The sequence below is a fragment of the Sapajus apella genome, unplaced genomic scaffold (assembly GCF_009761245.1).
Source record: "Sapajus apella isolate SASKATOON/1434 unplaced genomic scaffold, GSC_monkey_1.0 scaffold180, whole genome shotgun sequence".
In the NCBI taxonomy this organism is placed as follows: domain Eukaryota; kingdom Metazoa; phylum Chordata; class Mammalia; order Primates; family Cebidae; genus Sapajus; species Sapajus apella.
In genome coordinates this window covers 240,216-258,098 of record NW_022437120.1, presented here as the reverse complement: position 1 = coordinate 258,098, position 17,883 = coordinate 240,216, and the positions used below count along the sequence as shown (strand labels likewise).

General features: G+C 49.8%; 1 protein-coding gene across 2 annotated transcripts; it reads left to right on the top strand.

Annotated features, from left to right (window-relative positions):
* NEIL2 (nei like DNA glycosylase 2) lies at positions 1 to 16,252 on the top strand. Of its 2 annotated transcripts, XM_032268353.1 has the most exons (6): positions 2 to 150; positions 2,107 to 2,246; positions 7,561 to 7,730; positions 7,824 to 7,895; positions 11,346 to 11,542; positions 14,915 to 16,252. In XM_032268353.1, the coding sequence occupies exons 2-6, from the start codon at positions 2,109 to 2,111 to the stop codon at positions 15,223 to 15,225; spliced, it is 888 nt and encodes a 295-aa protein (XP_032124244.1). In that variant the 5' UTR covers positions 2 to 150; positions 2,107 to 2,108; the 3' UTR covers positions 15,226 to 16,252. The 2 variants fall into 2 exon arrangements, with proteins under 2 accessions (XP_032124243.1, XP_032124244.1); XM_032268352.1 differs by having other exon boundaries at positions 1 to 150; positions 7,561 to 7,895.
* The last annotated feature ends 1,631 nt before the right edge of the window (positions 16,253 to 17,883 follow it).

Sequence of the window (17,883 nt, the reverse complement as noted above, 5' to 3'; positions counted from 1 at the left end):
AGCTCCGGCGCCTCCACCTACAGTGGGGTCCCGTAGGGGGCGGAGTCCACGTGGGCCGCGGCGCCGAGAAATCTCCGCCCCGAGCTGGAGCAGCTGGGCGGGCCGGCGTGGCGGTGCTGGGTCTGGCCGAGGGGCGGCCACCCGCAGCCGGTGAGTGCAGCCGTCCGCCCTCCGGTTGACTCACGGCCGGCGGGGGAGTCGGGAGGGCACCAGAGGGAAGGGCGGGCGCGGGACCCTCCTCCGTCTCGGCCGCCTGCGGAGGTGCTGCCCACGCCTGGAAGCCCCCAGGGACTCTCAGCCCCGCGTCTGCGCCCCTCTCCCCACACCCCGAGGCAGAGTTGGGAAAGCAGTGGTCTTAGAACCCCCTTGGGCACTCGGAAGAGAACGGGGAGACGCCCCTCCCCTTCCCCGGCGGGCGTAGCGCCCCCCTTGCGCTCCTGGGTAGCCCCCGGGCAGGGAAGGCCCGAGGGTGGGCACGGCGTCCTCGGCGACTCTGCGAAGCCCCTTCAGCGTCTCAACCTTCAAGGCTGTTGCAGAGGCGGCTTCCTTCCCACCTGTCCATCTCCACAAAATCCCTGCAGGAAACATGCCCACGTGTTCAGAAATTTTAAGGACTTGCTGCATTTCAGACGAAGGCTTTTCCAGAGGCTTTCCCGTTGGAGAGGATCAGGCTCACAGCTGGTTAGGGTCAGCAGCGTTTGGCAGGTCTCTCTCCAGCCCGCGGTTTTGTCAGGATTCCCTGTAAAGTATCCCGAAACCTGATGAGGGGAAGTATTACATTTCAGCGAATTGGCACCAGCCAGTGTAAGCAGCACGTTATTGAATGTGCTGCTCATGAAACCATGAGAATGCTGAGATTGTTAGCCATCCTTATTTCTGAGATTTAAAAAGTATTTTAAAGTGTTTTTTACAGTCTGAATTATAATAGCTACCACGTACCCGGTATCTACTTTGTTCTTTTCGATTTTCACCATAACTTACAGAGAGGCTGGTGCAAGAACCGGTGGTTAGGCAGCTGCCCTGGGTGAGGCTGGGGGTCCCCTCTGCCCGAGCAGCCGGGGTGTAGACTACTCAGACTGCTCTCAGTGGACTGGGATGATTTGCGGCAGGGAGAGCAGAGGTGGCACGGTAGCCCTGCGTGGGCATTATTTTGTTTTGTTTTCTGAGACGGAGTTTTGCTCTCGTTACCCAGGCTGGCGTGCAATGGCGCGATCTCAGCTCACCGCAACCTCTGCCTCCTGGGTTCAAGCAGTTCTCCTGCCTCAGCCTCCCAAGTAGCTGGGACTACAGGCACACGCCACCATGCCCAGCTAATTTTTGTGTTTTTAGTAGAGACGGGGTTTCACCGTGTTGACCAGGATGGTCTTGATTTCTTGACCTCGTGATCCACCCGCCTCGGCCTCCCAAAGTGCTGGGATTATAGGCGTGAGCCACCGCACCCAGTGGGCATTGAAACAGAGCCACAGCTGCTTCTTGGTGACCAGGAATAACTATCTGCAGTTAAGCTGGGGGTAACTGCATGGCTGGGGGTCTCATTTATGATTCTGAGCTCTGTGCGTGTTGTGGTCATCTCATGCACATCTCCCCTAGGTGAGTGGTTGGTGGTCCTGGACTGCGGGATCCACATCTTTGTCTTTTCACTCTGGTCCCTTAAAAAGTGGGAAATAGGTCAGCAGCAGTGGGTTGGACTGGCTTCTTTTTGAGAGTGGGAGGAGGGAGGACAGAGAAAGCCAGGATGTGTTAGAGGTTCAAAGTCCAGGCAGAAAGCAAGCAGGACCAGCTCCCCAGGTGGCAGCTGTCGCTCAGGAGTAAGGTGGATGGTGCACATGATGGGCTGCCTAGCACACTGTTGGTGCTTAATAAGTGTCTTCTGCATGAAGAAAGGTGAGAGGGTCTGCCTTTCCTGCCAGGTTTGCCACACCCCGCCACACTTGGTGCTTCTCTGTGATTTGACTCCCTCCCAGCCATGCTCCCTTTTTGGCCATATTGGCTCTTAAAGTTAGTTGACAGCAAAAATGGCCGGGTGGAGGTTGCTTGGCACCTGTTAGAGATGTTAGAGATAAATGAGCTAAGTCTGTGGCTTCTTTTGCCCACTGCTACCCACAGGGATGCCAGAAGGGCCGTTGGTGAGGAAATTTCACCATTTGGTCTCCCCCTTTGTGGGCCAGCAGGTGGTCAAGACAGGGGGCAGCAGCAAGAAGCTACAGCCTGCCAGCCTACAATCTCTGTGGCTCCAGGATGCCCAGGTGAGCCTATCCTCCACTGAAGATAATGATGCAATTACCTCCTACCGGGTCCATCCCACAAGACATGGGAATCAGGGAGCTATAATTCAAGATGAGATTTGGGGACACAACCAAACTGTATTGTTTTACTGCTGACCTCTCCTAAAGCTCATATCCTCACATTTCAAAACCAACCTTGCGTTCCCATCAGCATCAGTCCCCCAAAGTCTTAATTCATTTTAGCATTGAGTTAAAAGTCCACACAGTCCAAAGTCTGATCTGTGACAGATCATAGGCAAATTCCATCTACCTATGAGCCTGTAAAACCAAAAGCAAGTGAGTTACTTCCTAGATACAGAGGGGGCACAGGCATTGGGTAAATACACCTGTTCCAAATGGGAGATATTGGCTGAAATGAAGGGGCTACAGGACCCATGAAAGTCTGAAATCCAGTGGGGCAGTCAAATCTTAAAGCTCCAAAATGATATTTGACTCCATGTCTTGCATCTAGGGCATGCTGATACAAGAGGTGGGCTCCTACAGCCACCCCTGTGGCTTTATAGGGTATAGTCCCTCATCCTGGCTGCTTTCACAGGCTGGCGTTGAGTGTCTGTGGGTTTTCCAGGACGTGGTGCAAGCTGTCGGTGGATCTACCATTCTGGGGTCTGGAGGACAGTGGCCCTTTTCTCACAGCCCTACCAGACATTGCCCCCCGGGGAACGCTGCCCTGGGGCTCTAACCCCGTATTTTTCTTCTGTACTGCTTTAGCAGAGGTTCTCAATGAGGGCTCTGCCCCTGCAGCACACCTCTGCCTGGAAATCTAGTCATTACCATGCATCCTCAGAAATCTAGGTGGAGGTTTCCATACCTCAGTTCTTCTATGCACCCGCACACTCAACACCATATGTAAATCATGAAGGCTTGGGGCTTGTACCCTCTGAAGCAACAGTCTGAGTTGTACATTGGCTCCTTTTAGCTGCAACCAAGTCCCTAGGCTGCATACAGCAGCGGGGCCTGGACCTGGCCCAGGAAACCATTTTTTCCTCCTAGGCATCTGGGCCTGTGATGGGAGGGGCTGCAGGGAAGGTCTCTGACATGCCCTGGAGAGATTATCCTTATTGGCTTGGTGATTAGCATTCGGCTCCTAGTTGTGCAAATTTCTACAGCCAGCTTGAGTTTCTCCCTAGAAAATGGGTTTTTCTTTTCTACTGCATCATCAGGCTATACATTTTTCAGACTTAAGCTCTGCTTCCTCTTGAATGCTTTGCCACTTCGAAATTTCTTTCACCAGATACCCTAAATCATGTCTCTCAGGTTCAAAGTTCCATAGATCTCTAGGGCAGGGGACTAATGCCACCAGTCTCTTAGTATAGCAAGAGTAGCTTTTTTTTTTTTAGACGGAGTTTCGCTCTTGTTACCCAGGCTGGAGTGCAGTGGCGCAATCTCGGCTCAATGCAACCTCCGCCTCCTGGGTTCAAGCAGTTCTCCTGCCTCAGCCTCTGGAGTAGCTGGGATTACAGGTGCGTGCCACCACGCCGAGCTAATTTTTGTATTTTTAGTAGAGATGGGGTTTCACCATGTTGGCCAGGATGGTCTCGATCTCTTGACCTCGTGATCCGCCCGCCTCGGCCTCCCAAAGTGCTGGGATTACAGGCATGAGCCACCACACACGGCCAGTCCTTCCATTTTTAACCTCTTACCACAGCACCTGGGACCTCCGTGTCTCCCGCTCACCTGGGGCCAGGGTGGGTGGGTTGCCTGGGTTCCCTCTTCTTCTGCAGCGAGGACTCTGCTCTGCCTGATCAGTTCCCCTTCCTGTGCCCATTTCTCATTTTCTGTACCTCTGTCTGTTCCTCCTCTTGCCCTTGAGAGTTTAGAGCTCTTTGGTTCCTTTGGTTGGGAGCAGTGCTAACAGCGCACACCCCAGCTGCTGTGTCTGACCAGGAGCCCCCCTCCCAGTGTGGGGCTTCCACCTGTGCCTTCAGGTCGGTCCCCTCAGCTGGGGACACCTTGTCTCCTCTGCCCTCCACTCTTCTTGTGAAGCCCAGCCACGGTAACGGCCACCTTCCCCTCATGCTGTGGGCTCTTCTTCCCTATGCAGCCCCTGCTTCTACCCACAATTTTCTGTTTTTTTTTTTTTTTTTTTCAGATGGGGGTCTAACTTTGTTACCCTGGTCTCGAACTCCTGCACTAAAGCCATTCTCTCATCTCGGCCTCCCAGCGGGCAGGGATTACAGGCATGAGCCACTGTGCCCGGCCCACCCACGCTTTTCTCCGCGCTCTTATAGAATCTGTTTTCATACTTGTCCCCCTCTCACCCCTACCACCTTTAAAAATTTTTTTAAAATTGTGATGAAAAACACATGACAAAATTTACTGTCTTCACTATTTTAAAGTATATAGTTCAGTAGTGTTTAGTATATTCATGTTGTCTGAGAGTTTACCTGAACTGTTTAATCTCCCCAAGCTGAAACTCCATACCTGCTGAACACGGGCTCCCCCCCTCCCTGCCCCCAGCCCCTGGCAACCGCTTTTCTACGTTCTGTCTCTATGAATTTTACTCTCCCAGGTACCCCGTATCAGTAGACTCATACAGTGTTTGCAGTTTTTTTGACAGGCTTATTTCAGTTAGTATAAAGTCTTCAAAGCTCACCCACGTTATAGATATGTCAGAATTCCCTTCCTTTTCCAGGCTGAATGATAGTGTAGACCACACGTTTTGCTCGTCTGTTCATTCATGGATGGACATTTGGGTTGCTCCCACCTCTTGGCAATTGTACGTAGTGTCATCTCCCCTTTTAAATGTGAAATTTTTAAAGGGAAGGTTGGAGATTGTCTTCATCTATTTTTGCTGCTATTACAGGAGATTTAAGACTGGGTAATTGATAAACAATAGAAGTCTACTTAGCTCACGGTTCTGGAGCCTGGGAAGTCCACATGGCCTTAGCACCTTGCCGTGTCATTTGCAATTGGCATCATTCCATTCAGGAGGCCAGAGCCCTATGGCCTCATCTCCAAGGTGCCCTCTCTTACCACTCACAGTTGCATTGGGGATTAAGTTTCCAGCACATACTTTTTGGGGAACACATTGAAACCATTGCAGAGCCTTGCTCATCTGTTTGCCATCGGAGCCTAGCGCACTGCCAGGCACAGTGAATTAGCTTGATTAATGATTAACAAATTGAAGTGGCTGCAATGTCACGGGAACCTAAAAGGGACAGAAGAAATGGCCATAGTTGGAGAGGACATCCTGACCTAGACATTTTTGACCTAATAAATGTTTTGATCACAATGGGCATTTGACTGTTACTTTCATCAGAATTATATCAACATTGGTGAATTTATACCAAGAAATATTTTCTGCAGCAAATTCTATATTGCCCACTTAATTCCTTGCTCAGTTTTTTTATGTAGGTCAGTTAAACCATTTCTAATACATGGCAGAAAACACTCTGTGCTCAAACTTAGGGATAAGCTATTCTGGGATTATTTAGAAAGGTGATGCTCTTCTGAGTGGAGGATTTCTATGAATCTGTATACTAATTAACAAGTTAAAGATCATATCAGAACAGCGATCTTTAAGCACAGACCTATGGTGGTCAAAAAAGTAACACAAACATTTCCAGTATGAATGCCAGCTGTTTTGGTTTATACTCTTTGAAAGAGTGCCTGAACTTCAGGCTGTGTAGAACCGACTCATCCTGGAATCTGGGCACACACATTTTGCATATCAGGAGGTGCAGTATGAAAATAAACTCAAAGCCGGGCGCGGTGACTCAAGCCTGTAATCCCAGCACTGTGGGAGGCCGAGGCGGGTGGATCACGAGGTCAAGAGATCGAGACCATCCTGGTCAACATGGTGAAACCCCGTCTCTACTAAAAATACAAAAAATGAGCTGGGCATGGTGGTGCGTGCCTGTAATCCCAGCGACTCAGGAGGCTGAGGCAGGAGAATTGCCTGAACCTGGGAGGCGGAGGTTGCGGTGAGCCGAGATCGCGCCATTGCACTCCAGCCTGGGTAACAAGAGCGAAACTCCGTCTCAAAAAAAAAAAAAAAAAAAAAGAAAATAAACTCAAAGCAAGGGCTGGGTATGGTGGCTCACGCCACTAATCCCGGCGCTTTGGGAGGCCAAGGCAGGTGGATCACTTGAGGTCAGGAGTTCAAGATCAGCCTGGCTAACATGGTGAAACCCTGTCTCTACTAAATATACAAAATTAGCTGGGTGTGGTGGTGTGCACCTGTAGTCCCAACTGTTTGGGAGGCTGAGACTAGAGAATCCCTTGAACCCAAGAGGTGGAGGTTGCAGTGAGCAGGTATGGTACCGCCATGCTCCAGTCTGGGCGAGACTCCATCTGAAAAACAAACCAAAAAAAAGAAAAACTCAAAGCAGCCAGAACATCCTTTAACACACATTTTCTATATATATTTTCTTCTACTGAAATCACTTGCAGTGAGATGAGGCAAGTCCTTTGCCTTGTACATTTTGCAGTGGTGATTTGAGTCGATCAATTTTTGTTTCGGTATCTAAGTTTTGTTGATTATAGTTTCCTTATGAAGTCAAATATGCTGGCAGAGGGGTGCTGAGGGCACCGAATTTCACAGTACGTTGTCTTTAGCTGCCCTGTGTGTGTGCACGTGTCTGTGCGTTCACACGCACTGTTTTTATTTCTGGCATAGAAAATGTATCATGAGGCCCGGCCTGGTGGCTCACGCCTATAATCCCAGGACTCTGGGAGGCCGAGGTGGGCGGGTCACGAGATCAGGAGTTCAAGACCAGTCTGGCCAACATAATGAAACCCCACCTCTATTAAAAATACAAAAAATTAGCTGGGTATGGTGGTATGCGCCTGTAGTCCCAGCTATTTGAGAGGTTGAGGCAGGAGAATTGTGTGAACCCGGGAGTCGGAGGTTGCAGTGAGCCAAGATCGCGCCATTGCACGGCAGGCCAGGCAACAGTGCAAGACTCTGTCACAAAAAAAAAAAGAAAATGTATTACGAATGGATTGAAGGAATGACAATTTATGTTCATTTCTTAGCTACTGCATGAAAACATTGGGAGCGATTCCCCTCAGATATTCCAGGTGGCCCTGCCATCTAGCCTGGGTCTGTTTCACTGCCCACTAAGCCTCATGCTTGCTCCCAGTCACTTTGGAAACCACCTGCGAACTGCCCATACCGCTGGAGCAAAGGAGCAAAAGGCAGAGCCCAAAGACTGCATTTGGGAAGGCTCCACAGATGGGGCGAGAAGGAAGAAATTTGCAGTAGGATAGGTAGCTGCATTCCCCTGTTCCCCTCTGGGTCTATAAGGCTTAGATCTATGTTCATTTTTTGTAGGTCCATGGAAAGAAATTATTCCTTAGATTTGATCCAGATGAAGAAATGGGGCCACCTGGCAACAGCCCACCACCAGAGCTTCCACAAAAAGACACGCAGAAGGAAGAGGCTGCAGACCCAAGGCAGGCCCAGGAGCCCAGCGGGCGGAAGACCCCTGATGGATCATCGTGGTCCTCAGAGCTGGTTCCCCAGTGTTTGGCGGGAGCCGCCCCTGCAGGAGGTGCCGGGAGCTGGCTGCGCGTCTGTTTTGGTTTGTTTGGCAGCATTTGGGTGAACGAGTTCTCCAGAGCCAGGAAAGCCAACAAGAGGGGTGACTGGAGGGACCCTGCCCCCAGGTAAGGGTGTGGCCATCTGATTCTCATGGGCTCTGATCGTCACGGGTCCCTGCTTGGCAGGGTTTGGGACTTAGGCAGCGGGGACATACTGAGGACGAGGCCACCTCTGTGTCTACCAGCGATAGGAAGTGGACTGCGGTCTGGTCAGGAGAGGGTCACCAACCAGCGGTGGCTGGGAGAACGGTAGAACTTTCCCAGCGAATGTGGCAGTTGCTGGGGAGACGTCCCTGCATTGTCTGACTAGTGTGCTTTGAGTTTAGGGACAGGATTTCCCAGTTTTGTTTTTTTTTTAAAGTATATTGCTTGTGTGTCTATTTTTTATTGAGATATAATTAATATACAGTAGGATACAGATCTTAAGTGTTCAGCTTGATGAGTTTTTCTGTTTCTTTTTTGAGATGGAGTCTTGCTCTGTTGCCCAGATTGGAGTGTAGTGGCGCAGTCTCGCCTCATTGAAACTTCTGCCTCCCAGATTCAAGCAACTTTCCTGCCTTAGCTTCCTGAGGAGCTGGGGCTATAGGCGTGCACCACCACACCGGCTAAGTTCTGTATTTTTAGTAGAGACAGGGTTTCACCACGTTGGCCAGGCTGCTCTGGAACTCGTGGCCTCAAGTGATCCACCTGCCTCTGCCTCCCAAAGTGCTGGGAATGCGGGCATGAGCCACCGTGCCCACCCCAGTTTTTAATGTATGAATGTCGAGATCAACATTTTGTGCATAAAACTCTACCTAGGATTAGGATTATGTCCTTTGTGTCAATTCCCAGAGGAGCAATTGCTGGTCAAAGGGAATGCAGGTTTTTAGGGCTGCACATTTTTTTTTTTTTTTTTTTTTTTTTTTTTTTTTTACGGGGGTTTTTTTTTCTTTCTTCCCCCCCAGGGTGATTGCAAGGGCTCGGTCTCGGCTCACCGCAACCTCCGCCTCCTGGGTTCAGGCAATTCTCCTGCCTCAGCCTCCTGAGTAGCTGGGATTACAGGCACACGCCACCATGCCCAGCTAATGTTTTGTATTTTTAGTAGAGACGGGGTTTCACCATGTTGACCAGGATGGTCTCGATCTCTTGACCTCGTGATCCACCCGCCTCGGCCTCCCAAAGTGCTGGGATTACAGGCTTGAGCCACCGCGCCCGGCCAGGGCTGCACATTTTTATGGCCTTAGGAACTGCTAGTTGAGCTGAAATAGGAATGTTAGCGCGTTTGTGCACCTCTTATCAATGCATTGAAGCTTGTGGACAGAAAGTCTGTTTGTCTTTGTGCCGTGTGTTGCCAGTATTGTTCCAAGTCTGTCCTTTGTCCTTTCACGGTGCTTAGGATGCCTCTTGGCATTTGGGATTTTAAATTTTTATGTCGTCCGTGGTGGGTGTTTTTCTTGGTTGCTCGCAGGTTTCCCCTTTTGCTAAAAAAGGCCTCTTCTGCCCCCAGAGAAAGTCACGTGACTTCTATTTTCTGAAGTTTCGTAATTTTTAAAAATGTTTAGAACTGTAGTCTGTCTTTTTTTTTTTTTTTTTTTTTGGGATGGAGTCTTGCTCTGTCACAAGGCTGGAGTGCAGTGGTGTCATCTCGGCTCCCTGCAACCTCCGCCTCCCAGATTCAAGTGATTCTCCTGCCTCAGCCTCCCGAGTAGCTGGGACTACAGGTGCATGCTACCACGTCTAGCTAATTTTTGTATTTTTAGGAGAGACAGGGTTTCACCATGTTGGCCAGGATGGTCTCAATCTCTTGACTTCATGATCCGCCCACCTGGGCCTCCCAAAGTGCTGGAATTACAGGCGTGAGCCACCGCCCGGCCAGAACTGTAGGTAGTCTTTATTTGTGGCACGATGTAGATACCATAGGATGCTACAGGCTATAAAAATAACTCGGAGTAGCGTCTGTGGTCAGGAGATTTGGGGCTCCCAGGACGGGAAGTTCGGAAGGAGGGTGGACTTTGGGGTTGCAGTTCCAAGTTCTTAGGATTCTCCTGGCTTTGCACTTTCCATGCATTGGTTTTGTCCTTAGACCAGCAGCAATAGGCTACTGCAGCTCCAGGATTTTATCCACACCAACAAAATCCAGAAGAGAAGGCCACTTTTAGAAGTTCAGATACGAAACTTTTCTCAGAACCCCCAGCAAACCTCTCATCATCAGGAGCCTGCCCTTCGCTGAGGCCTGGATTAGTCGCCAGTTGGAGGCATTGAAATGCACTCCACGAAGCAGGCTCGCCCCTGGGTTTTCAGATATATTGCCACAGAGTGAATGTGTATCATGCCCTTATTTTTAAATCCCTTTTTACCTGGTTATGTCTCTTTTCTCATTTACATGCTTTGTATTTATTTTGCTTTGTCTCTTTTTTCTTTAATAGGCTGGCCTGAGTTTTGTCTGCTTTGTTAGTCTTTGAAATAAATAATATTAGCTTGTAGGCGTAGTGACTCATGTCTGTAATCCCAGCACTTTGGGAGGCTGAGGCAGGAGGATCACTTGAGCCTAGGAGTAAGAGACCAGCCTGGGCAACATAGTGAGACCCTGTTTCTACTAAAAATAAAAATAAAAAGATTAGCCGGGTGTGGTGGTGCATACCTGTAGTCCCAGCTACTTGGGAGGCCGTGGTGGGAGGATAGTTTGAGTCAGGGAGGTTGAGACTGCAGTGAGCTGTGATTGTGCCACTACACTCCAGCCTGGGCAACAGAGCAAGACCCTATCTCAAAAAAAATCTAAATAAATAAATAAAATTATATATCCTTTCTATATGGCGGAAAGGGTACATGGAGTATTTGGAGTACTGAAAATACTAGGTTGGGTGTGGTTGGCTTACGCCTATAATCTCAGCCCTTTGGGAGGTGGAGGAGGGTTGATCACCTGAGGTCAGGAGTTCAAGACCAGCCTAGCCAATATGATGAAATACCATCTCTACTAAAAATACAAAAAATTAGTCAGGTGTGGTGGTGCACACCTGTAATCCAGGCTACTTGGGAGGCTGAGACAGGAGAATCGCTTGAACCTGGGAGGCAGAGATTGCAGTGAGCTGAGATGGAGCTACTGTACTCCAGCCTGGGTGACAAGAATGACACAATGTCTCAAAAAAAGAAAATATTATAAGTAAAAAATGATGCATTTAATATGCCTAGCTTACCAAACATCATGGCTTAGCCTAACTTAACCTTACTTGTGCTCAAAACAATTACATTAGCCTACAGTTGGGCAAAATCATCTAACACAAAGCTTGTTTTATAAAATATTGAATATCTCATATAAATTATTGAGTACTGTACTGAAAGTAAAAGAATGGTTTTATAGGTACTCACAGTATGGCTTTTACTGAGTGTGCACTGATTTTGTACCATTATAAAGTCAAAAATTAAAAGTGAACCACTGTCAGTCAGGGATGTCTCTATGTGTGTATGATCCAGCCACAGAGCATGCTCTGAATGTATTGTGGTAATGACATATACCTAAGACCTATTCTTTCTTCCCAGGTTGGTCCTGCACTTTGGTGGTGGTGGCTTCCTAGCATTTTATAATTGTCAGATGTCCTGGAGCTCTTCCCCAGCGGTCACACCCACCTGTGACATCCTGTCTGAGAAGTTCCATCGAGGACAAGCCTTGGAAGCTCTAGGCCAGGCTCAGCCTGTCTGCTATACGCTGTTGGACCAGAAACACTTCTCAGGGCTAGGTATGACTGATGGGAAAGGGGTGAGCCCACAGAGTTGCTTCAGGCAAAGTCGTTGCTGTGGGAGTCACAAGACCTGAGACCCGCCCCGCTCGTGCCAGTGCTGTTGGTCTTGAGGGGCCACTTGCTTAATCTTCATTTTACTTCCCTTGTTTTTAAACTGAGGGCATTAGATCAGGCAGTTTTTAACTTCTCTCGGCTTCAGAGTCCACACCCTAATTGTGTTATCAGTTGTGAGCCAACACGGGAGCATCCCCTCTGAAAGGGCAGGGTCATGTCCCTATCCCCTCCGCTGCTCAGCAGTGCCTGGCCCACAGGAGGTGGCTGAGCCGTGTCGGTAGGGACTGAAGTCGTACAGGCTGTAGCAGAGGAATGAGTTCGTGTTCTAAGGGATGCTGCCCTTGGGTGGATGGAGCCTCCCCCGGTCAGACACAGAGATGACTCAGTCTACATTAGGCTCTTACAGGACACGAGGGAAGAAGCAGTTTCCCTCTCTGTGGCAGTGGCCCGAGCAGCGAAGTTGTGTGCATTTCAGGTTACGGAGAAGTGCTGAGTAATTCCAAAAAATATATATCACGGCTAATTAGCTGGACTATGAGAGTGTGCCACTCCTTTTTTTTTCCTTTGAGACAGAGTCTTGCTCTGTCACTTAGGCTAGAGCACCTTGGCTCCAGTTGAGGTTGGATCCTCCTGCTTCAGCTCCCTAGTAGCTGGGATTACAGGCATGTGCCACCACGCCCGGATAATTTTTTTTTTTTTTTTGAGACGGAGTTTCACTCATGTTACCCAGGCTGGAGTGCAATGGCGCGATCTCGGCTCACCGCAACCTCCGCCTCCTGGGTTCAGGCAATTCTCCTGCCTCAGCCTCCTGAGTAGCTGGGATTACAGGCACGCACCACCATGCCCAGCTAATTTTTTGTATTTTTTAGTAGAGACGGGGTTTCACCATGTTGACCAGGATGGTCTCAATCTCTTGACCTCGTGATCCACCCGCCTCGGCCTCCCAAAGTGCTGGGATTACAGGCTTGAGCCACCGCGCCCGGCCCTGATAATTTTTTATTTTTAGTAGAGACTGGGTTTCACCATGTTGGTTAGGCTGGTCTTGAACTCCTGGCCTCGTGATCCACCCTCTGCAGTCTCCCAAAATGCTAGGATTATGGGCATGAGCCACTGCGCCCAGCCCTGAGAGTGTGCCATTCTTCTTACCCACAGCAGGGGAATAATTGTGCCCAAAATAGGCTGCTGAGGCCATCAGGCGAGTTGGTGGTGACAGTCACCTCCATATCCAAGGTATGACTTTGCCGCCAGCTCACCTCCCCTCCCCTCACGAGGGTCAGAGGAGGCCCGGTACTGCTTGCATTTTCATGTTAGAACCATGGGCGTCTCTGTGCCCTCAGGAACAAAGAGGCATACGAAGGTGGCTTTTCGGATATATATGGCAAGAGCTAACAACAGTAACGGTAGTAATATGGCCAGTGTGTTCCAAGCAGCTCTGATGTGCCAGGCACGCGTTTTTGTCCTTACTGCCATTCCATAGGATAGTTATAGTGGTTTTTCCTTTCTTCAGATGAGGAAACTGAAGCAAAGAACACATTGTTAGTCAGTAGCACAGCTGAGACATAAGGCCAGGTATTCTGTCAACAGATTCTGGAGAGAATGATGGGTGTACTGAGGAGTGTGACTGACGCTCCTGGAGAGAGCAGGAATTTCCTTCACCTGCTCACGCAAGACACAGCGATGCTCGCTCGGCCTCTGTCACACTCACCACCTCTCCTTACGGAGGTCATTGTTGAATGGCCGAGCAAGCACAGACTCAGGTCACTGTGGGTTAGGAAAGATTGTGCCTGGTGGGGCTTAAAGAGTCCTGTTGGAACATTCCAAAGAGAGTTGCTGATTCTGAAAGGAGGGATCAGGCTGGCCTCACAGAGAATGAGGCAGGAGTAGAAAAATAATGACACCTCCCCAAACACTTCCTAACATAACAGACATCACGCTCAATTTTTCATTTTTGAGACAGGGTCTCTCTCTGTCATCCAGGCTGGAGTGCAGTGACACAATCACAACCCACTGCAGCCTCAACCTCCCCATTTCATGCGATCCTCCCACCTCAGCCTCCTGAGTAGCTGGGGCTGCAGGTGCATGACACCACACCTTGCTAATTAAATTTTTTTTTTTTTTTGTAGAGACAAGGTCTTACTATGTTGCCTAGGCTGGTCCTGATCTTGTGCGCTCAGGTCATCCTTGTGCTTCTGCCTCCCAAAGTGCTGGGATTACAGGTGTGAGCCACTGTGCCCAGCTGTACCGGACATTTTGTTTTTAATTTAAAAAAGAATTTATTGGGCCAGGTGTGGTGGCTCACGCCTTTAGCCCAGCACTCTGGGAGGCCAAGGTGGGTGGATCACGAGGTCGAGACCATCCTGGCCAACATGGTGAAACCCTGTCTCTACTAAAAATACAAAAATTAGCTGGACATGGTGGCACGCGCCTGTGGTCCCAGCTACTTGGGAGGCTGAGGCGGAAGAATCACTTGAACCTGGGAGGCGGAGGTTGCAGTGAGCCGAGATTGCGCCACTGCACTCCATCCTGGCAACAGAGCAAGACTCCATCTCAAAAAAAAAAAAAGAAAAAAAAATTTTCAGACAGAGTCTTGCCCTTTCACCCATGCTGGAGTGCAGTGGCACGATCTCCGATTACTGCAGCCTCTGCCTCCCAGGTTCAGGCGAGTCTCGTGGGTCAGCCACCAGAGTAGCTGGGATTAGAGGCGCATGCTACCATGCCTGGCTGATTTTGTATTTTGGGTAGAAATGGGGTTTCACCGTGTTGTCTAGTCTGGTCTTGAACTCCTGGCGTCAAGTGATTCACCCACCTCTTCCTCCCAAAGTGCTGGGATTATCGGCATGAGCCACTGTGCCCGGCCAACGTTTTTAAAATGATAATAACAGTGAATATTTATTGAGTACTCTACATCCCCACTGTGCTCAGCATTTTTTGGTGAATTCTCATTTACTGCTCACGAAAACCAGGGAAGCCATCCTTGCCTTACAGATAAGGAAACTGCAGCTAATCGAGGCTGGGGAGCTTGCCAGGTCACATGGGTAGAAACTGCTTGAGCTGGGATTCAAGTGCAGGCAGTCAGATGCCCGAGCCCTTTTCACCATGATGGGCCACGCATGACTTTCATTTCTTTTCCACAGCAACCTTAAAGGTTGGAATTGTCCCCATTTTACAGACAGGGAAATGGAGGCGGATATTGCTGACCCGCCCAAGGTCCCGCAGGATGTGGGAGAGCTGACTTCTGCCTTGTGAGCTTTGTGGGTGGTTTTGTCACGTCGTGTGTCCTTTCTTCCTCCCTCACCCTCCCCTGCTGTCTTTCAGGGAACATCATTAAGAATGAAGTCTTGTACAGAGCTGGGATTCATCCCCTCTCTCTCGGCTCCGTCCTGAGTGCCTCGCGACGGGAGGCCCTGGTGGATGGCGTGGTGGAGTTCAGTGCAGCCTGGCTGCAGGGCAAGCTTCAGGGCCACCCACAGCACACGCAGGTCTACCAGAAGGAACGGTGCCCTGCTGGCCACCAGCTGTTGAAGGAAGCGTTTGGGCCCCCAGGTGGGTTCCAGAGGCTCACGTGGTGGTGCCCGCAGTGCCAGCCCCAGTTGTCGGAGGAGCTGGAGCAGCGCCAGTTCTCCTGAGGAACTCAGGGTGCTCGTCAGGGAACCTTGCCCCTTGGGGAACCTGACGTCTAAGTGTCCAGAAAGGAGGATGTGGGCAGAGACAGGGTGCAGAGGATAGTGTGGGTCAGGGGTGCCAGTATGATGATATTCTTCTCCCTGGAGTTATGTTGAAGGCAGAGTTTTCATAGGGTTCGATTTTTTTCTTCTTTTTCTAGTTCAGTTAATTCTTCCTATTGAATTGCACCATTGTGAAAGATGAGAAAAATGATGGTGGGTAAGGGGAAACTTCCCGAAGGCAGTGGGGCAGGGACAGAGCCCATGGGAAATAGCTGTGCTCCCTGCATGGCTTTGCAGAGATGTGGGTTTTTTTTGGTTTTTGTTTTGAGACGGGCCTCGCTCTGTCTCCCTAGCTAGGGAGCAGTGGCGTGATCTCGGCTCACTGCGGCCTTGCCCTCCTAGACTCAGGCAGTCCCCACCTCAGCCTCCAGAGTAGCTGGGACTACAGGCATGTGCCAGGGTGTCCAGCCAATTTCTGTTTACCTTTTGTAGAGATGGGGTCTTGCCATGTTGGCCAGGCTGGTCTTGAACTTGTATACTTAAGCGATCCTCCCACCATGGCTTCCCAAACTTGGGACCACAGGAGTGAGCCACCGCACTGGCCAGCTTCTGTTTTCTTTTCCAATGCTGGTTGATTTTAAGGCCCTCCATTTTGGAATGCAGGAAAACAAGATTATTATTTTATTTCTTGTTCCCCTCGAGGATCCAGGGATGAGGAAGAGAATGGCCTGAGCACAGTGCTTGGATTCAGCTTCCTGCTGGGTACTTCTTGCTGGACACAGGCACCCTGAGGCGGGGCTGGAGCAGGGAGCTGTGTCCTGGGGTGCAGGGTGGTCTGTAAGGAAAGCTGCTTGTTTACTCCTTGAGTCCCTGTGTTTGTGACTGTTAATATGTTGAGCTCGAATCAAGGGCTGTGGAGAAACTCCCTCAGGCGACAAGTAAATGAAGCTAGGACAGCCACACAAAAATGAAGCTCTTTGTTATTTTCTGTTGTGATCTTTATTTGGCAGTAAAAGGTCTTAAACTAAATAGCAGAACTATTCATGGAGACGGCCTCCAGGCTTACTGCGTTAGCTGAGGAATCTACTGAAAAGGAGCAGGGAGAGGAGGCCAGCACACCTGTTCTCCTGCCCCAGGTGAGCAGAGATGGACGTGACCTCTGTCTCATGGCCTCTGCACAGAGATTTGGGGGAGTGAAACTGAAAACACTGGCTGATGTTTTTGACTTTACTCTCTCTCTCTCTCTCTCTCTCTTTTTTTTTTTCTTGTGACAGGGTCTCGCTTTGTTGTCCAGGCTGCTGGAGTGCAGGGGTGTGACCATGGTTCACTATAGCCTCGACCTCCCAGGCCCAGGTGATCCTCCCACCTCAGCAGGTGGGAGTACAGGTGTGCACCACCATGTCCAGCTGATTTTTGTATTTTTGTATAGATGGAGTCTCGCCATGTTGCCCAGGCTGGTCTCCAACTGCAGGCCTCAAGCGATCCACTTGCTTGGGCCTCCCAAAGTGATGGAATTATAGGCATGAGTCAGCATGCCCCGCCTCCCCTGTCTTAATGATTGTGAATTGTCAACAATGGGGAGGCCCGTTGATGGCAGACTGAGTCTCTTGTTCTGAAGACTCTCCCTGCACTGGGTGCCCTCCCTGTGTTGAGGGCTCTCTCTCCTTGTACCCAGTCCTCGCTACTTCACTTACTTCTTGCATATGATCTGCAGAACAACTGATGAAGATGGGTACTTGCCCTTACTGTCCTTATGTGATAGACAAGAAAACAAAGGAGTCTAGAGAGGCTGAGGGCCTCGCTTAAGCTCATGCAGTTAACAAGGGCCAGAGCCATACCTTAGCTCCACCGCCGCAGTGTGCCGCAGGCTGGGGGACTCAGACAGCACACGGTTATTTCTCATCTTTCTGGAGCCTGGGAAATCCAAGGTCAAGGGCTGGCTGATTTGGTTCCCCAGCAAGGTGACTTTGGGGGTTAGGGCTTTACATGTGAATTTTAAGGGAACACAATTCAGTCTGTTACAGGCTACAATGGAGTTTGGGAGAAAATCTTCAACCTCTCAAAGGCCATCTCCTCCCACCCTTTAAAAAAAAAACGTAAATAGTTTATAAAACCTCACTTGCCCTTCATAAAGGCCTGGATTTAAGAAAAAATAATTACAACCTCAATTCCAGAATAGACAGTGGAAACAGATTAATGGATTTATCTTTAGAAGAGTATACTCACACACTTGTGTGTATATATGCATATATATAAAACATGAAACATCTGAGAATGTGGGCTGGGCACAGTGGCTCACACCTGCAATCCCAGCACTTCGGGAGGCAAGGCAGGTGGGTCACCTGAGGTCAGGAGTTCGAGACCAGCTTGACCAATATGGCAAAACCCTATCTCTAGTAAAAATACAAAAATGAGCCTGGTGTGGTGGTGTGTGCCTGCAGTTCCAGCTACTCAGGAGGCTGAGGCAGGAGAATCACCTCAACCTGGGATGCAGAGGTTGCAGTGAGCCGAGATTTTGCCACTGCACTCCTGGGCAACAGAGGGAGACGCCATCAAAACAAAACGAAAGAACGTGTGTGTGTGTGTGTGTGTGTGTACTGAAAGGTACCTTTATAACCC